The sequence below is a fragment of the Limulus polyphemus genome, unplaced genomic scaffold (assembly GCF_000517525.1).
Source record: "Limulus polyphemus unplaced genomic scaffold, Limulus_polyphemus-2.1.2 Scaffold3006, whole genome shotgun sequence".
In the NCBI taxonomy this organism is placed as follows: Eukaryota; Metazoa; Arthropoda; class Merostomata; order Xiphosura; family Limulidae; genus Limulus; species Limulus polyphemus.
The window spans coordinates 69,380-73,339 of NW_013668616.1; the positions used below are offsets into that span (position 1 = coordinate 69,380).

The 3,960-nt window shown below is 28.9% G+C and overlaps 1 protein-coding gene across 3 annotated transcripts in view; it reads left to right on the plus strand.

The window, feature by feature from the left end:
- The window catches only part of LOC106468432 (DENN domain-containing protein 4C-like), a 115,834-nt gene that overhangs the window by 53,930 nt on the left and 57,944 nt on the right, over positions 1 to 3,960 (plus strand). For all 3 annotated transcript variants that reach the window (XM_022396764.1, XM_022396765.1, XM_022396766.1), the window contains one exon: positions 1,022 to 1,169. In XM_022396764.1, the coding sequence (XP_022252472.1) occupies positions 1,022 to 1,169 (148 nt within the window). The remainder of the gene's footprint in view (positions 1 to 1,021; positions 1,170 to 3,960) is intronic.

Consider the following 3,960-nt stretch of genomic DNA (forward strand, 5'->3'; position numbering starts at 1 on the left):
TAAATAATGCACCAAAGAATATAAACTAATAACATGCAAAAAGTAGACAAATTCATTAACTTCTCAAAATTTTCCTGGCTTTCTAACAATGCCATAAGAGCCATTATAAATTCATCCAAGCTGGTCATTGTGTTCAGAATACAACATTATACAATACGTCATTTGATAGATGAAAACCTTGACTTTCTGTTGGTTATAGGTAATATATAATGAAACGTGAGAGAGAGCTATCAACAAATCCTGAAAGAGAGGATGTGACAAGTGGGTGTGGCAGGAGGGATCTGATTTTCTATTTGATAGTTCTGTAACCAAACAAAATTGAAGGCTATAAAAATTATGGTTTGTTTGAGCAATAGTGATTTTATAGAGACTATTTTACATTTCATTTTGTACATTTTCGAGGAGTGATGGATAAAATGGAGATTATGACATGATAAGAGAAAATGTGTCACGTGGGTCACACTAGTGGAAATTCAGGATTTTTTTAAATATTGCCTTGTAGAATTAAGAACTTAAAACTTGTATACTATTAAAAAATGATTATTAGCTAAGATTTGATGCTATTCTAATTGGTATAACATAAACAAAAAGTAGTTTAATAAAATTTTGAATGTAAGACACTAAAACCTTGTGCCATGCGCAGTAAAGTAAAGTGTGGATTGTTTATTATCATGCTATAAAGTCTTTATTATTTTACACCTTGTTAAGTAGTGACTACAAAAATGATACACATAATACACATCCATTCCAGTTTACACATTGGAAATGACATTAATTTTTATATATATTTCATTTTCATCTCAATAAACCAAAGTGTTTTTCAGATGTCCATATATGTTGAAGTTTATTTTGATTTTCTGACTTTAGCTTTACAAAAGTATTTTTGTTATTACATTAATGTTAAGTGTATGCTTCAGATACTTCAAGTGTAAAATGATTTGTTTACTTTTTATTGCTAGACATCGTCTAGTGGCTGCCGTACATCATTGTGTAACAATTCAGCATTTATTTTTACTTATAGATGTCTGGTCAGTAATTGTTATAGTCTGTGGTTCATCCATCTTCCTGCTTATACTAAGTGTTCTCAAGCTATTAAGGCAAAAACCCTTCGGACAGCCTACGATGTGTTGGTTCGGATGCAGTCTATCAGACTTCAACCTGCGGATGAAGTGAGTTCACATAATGATTAATTGGTAAATTAAAATTAACCAATTTTTTAAGTTCACAATTAGATTAAATTTCCTTTTGTAAATTTATAATTATGACCAGTGAAAGTGTGATTTGGAAAATAATATACTCATATGTGTCAAATATATCAAAACTTCATGTATTAAGAAAAAATTTCAATATTAAAAATAGTGTTAAAGCTTTCTTTGTAAACATTAATTTTGTGATTTTCTATCACTGCAGCAAACTAGCATTTCCTAAAATTATCTTACTAATATTACCATATGAATAACTGGTCTGCACCAAATCAGAACCAAACTAATCAGCAAGTGTGGTGAATAGTAAAAAACCTTTTCATCTGTGCCAATTATATTTGATAATATCATTTCTATTATATATGTAAACCAGTATTAGGTTAGGACAAGATATTTCTCAAACTAGAGGTGAAACACTATGTAATATTGCTATCATTATATTTCATTCAAAAAAACAACAAAAAAAGCTAATGGATGAAATTGTTTGAAATTTGACAAGAATCTTCCTACTCAATATATTCATGGACAAATCTTTATTTTATTTTATTAAAAGTACTTCACTAAAAAGTATGATTTTTTATGTGTGAAAGACTTGTAATGCTAAAAGACTGCCAAATTTTGTGAAGATATACACACTTTATTGAGAGTTATAAGTATTAAATCTACAAAAACTTTAAATGACTACAAAGAGGTCACAAGGTTGGTCAAATTGACCAAGCCTGTGTTGAGAGAGTTAAATGAATATTAAATGTTATTTTGAGGTAAATGTTTACATTTTATTTTCCATTTTCTTCACTATATCACTAATTCTAGTATATTATCACCAAAGTACAGTGCAAGGAAATGTTTAAAATTAAGAAATGGAAATATGTAATTACCTTTTATCTCTTTGTTGAATAAACTTAAAATATCTACTTTGGGTCATATGTGTAATTTTACATTTTACTTTTTCACTTATAATTTATTTTTAATGTTTATTTTCCTTTCCAATTCTTTATTTTTTATTATTTATGTCAAAATGTCAGCTGGTGCCCATATAACATTATGACCGACAGAATTGCTTTAGCCTACAGCAAAATGTTTGCACTTGCCTATTTTTATAAGTGATGAATAGAAAAACTTAAATAATCATTAAATCCTTCAAATATGAATTTTAAAATACAAATTATACATAATTAACTGAAATATAAAAGCAAAACCTAAATGTAATAGGAATTTTAAAATGCAAATAATAATGATACATGATTAACTGAAATACAAAAGTAAAATCGAAATGCAATTTAACTATCAAACTAACATGTATAAGGTGGGAAAAAATAGTCAAGTGTTAGGGACACTGATCTCAACTATGGACTTAGTGGCAGTTCACGTGTTATTTGAAAAATAATTTATTGGCTGTGTTTCCTTCTACTCTGGAGAAATTAAGCAAGAAACCTGCTGTTTCCAATGGTTATAAGCATGCCATTCAAGTCAAGAAAAGACTGTCGCTTAGCAATAGATGACTTTGGGATGTGGGTGTGTAGCATCTACCAGAAAGGAAAAAGTTCCTTCTTGGAATGTTAGCTGCTGTAAAATTAAAGTAAAGTTTAGACTTCAACCTTGTACTTGTAGAAACTCATCTAGACTGTTGTAGAAGTATTGAGACAAAACTGAACAGAAACGTAAGCCATGAAATCTAAGATATTTCAACTGCATATGTGTTACATGATAAAAAAAATTGAAATTTTAACTATTTGTTTCAGAGGTTTTTTTTTAAAAATAAAGGAATGATAAGTTGGATAATATATAACTTTGAATTATAATATATTTGATAATGCTAATTTCATTAAAACATGTTGAGAGTAAATTGGTTTAATTAAACTTTGAATGTAATTCAGTAACATTTTGCAACATGTGCAGAAAAGTATTTAAAAAGTTTAGTGGTTGTTAACTCTTTCACCTCAGGCTGATGTAATTTGATGTATTGTATCACTTCAATTGGAAAAGAACATTTATGCAAAAAACATAAATCTGAGCGATCATCAAAAAACCTCATAAGATTTTGTTAAAGTTGTGTAAGCATTGTGTACACAAAGAATGACATTATTTTAGTTATGTCTTTCTAATAAATCTTTTATTTATCTTTAGTAGTTATTTGCACTCAAGCTGTTAAAATATTTCGAGTGTAAGGTGATTTTCATTTTAAGTATAAAAATACTTTTCTTCATCTTATAGTTTTCATATGTATAACCTCTAGAACCTCTTAAGTGAATATCAAACGTTTGTTAAAGGTAAATGTTTGTACTTTATTTTTCATTTTGTCTACCATATCATTAACTCTAGTTATTTTTCATCAGTGTATTAGGTCGTCAAGAAATTAATGTCATGTTTTGGAACACCTTCATTAACCACCCCCCAAAAAATGTACGTCACATATAATAATTAACTGAACTGCCTAAACATCACGTTAGTGTAGCCTATATAATTTGTAAAGTTTAGTATACTTTAATCCCTGATGGCACATGATGAGAGACACATTCAGCATGTAATGCTGTTTGAATACAAGAAGAGAAACAACATCTCTGTAGCCACAAAGAATGTCAAAGAAGTCTATGGAAATGTTTTGAACATTCATAAGTGCTAACGATGGTTCAGCAAATTTCGTTCATTTGACTTTAGCCTTGAAAACTGTGATGGCAGGGGCTGACATGTTGGAATTGATATTGATGCTCTGAAAATGCTTGTTGAGTTTAACCCAAGGCAACACACTCATGAAAAA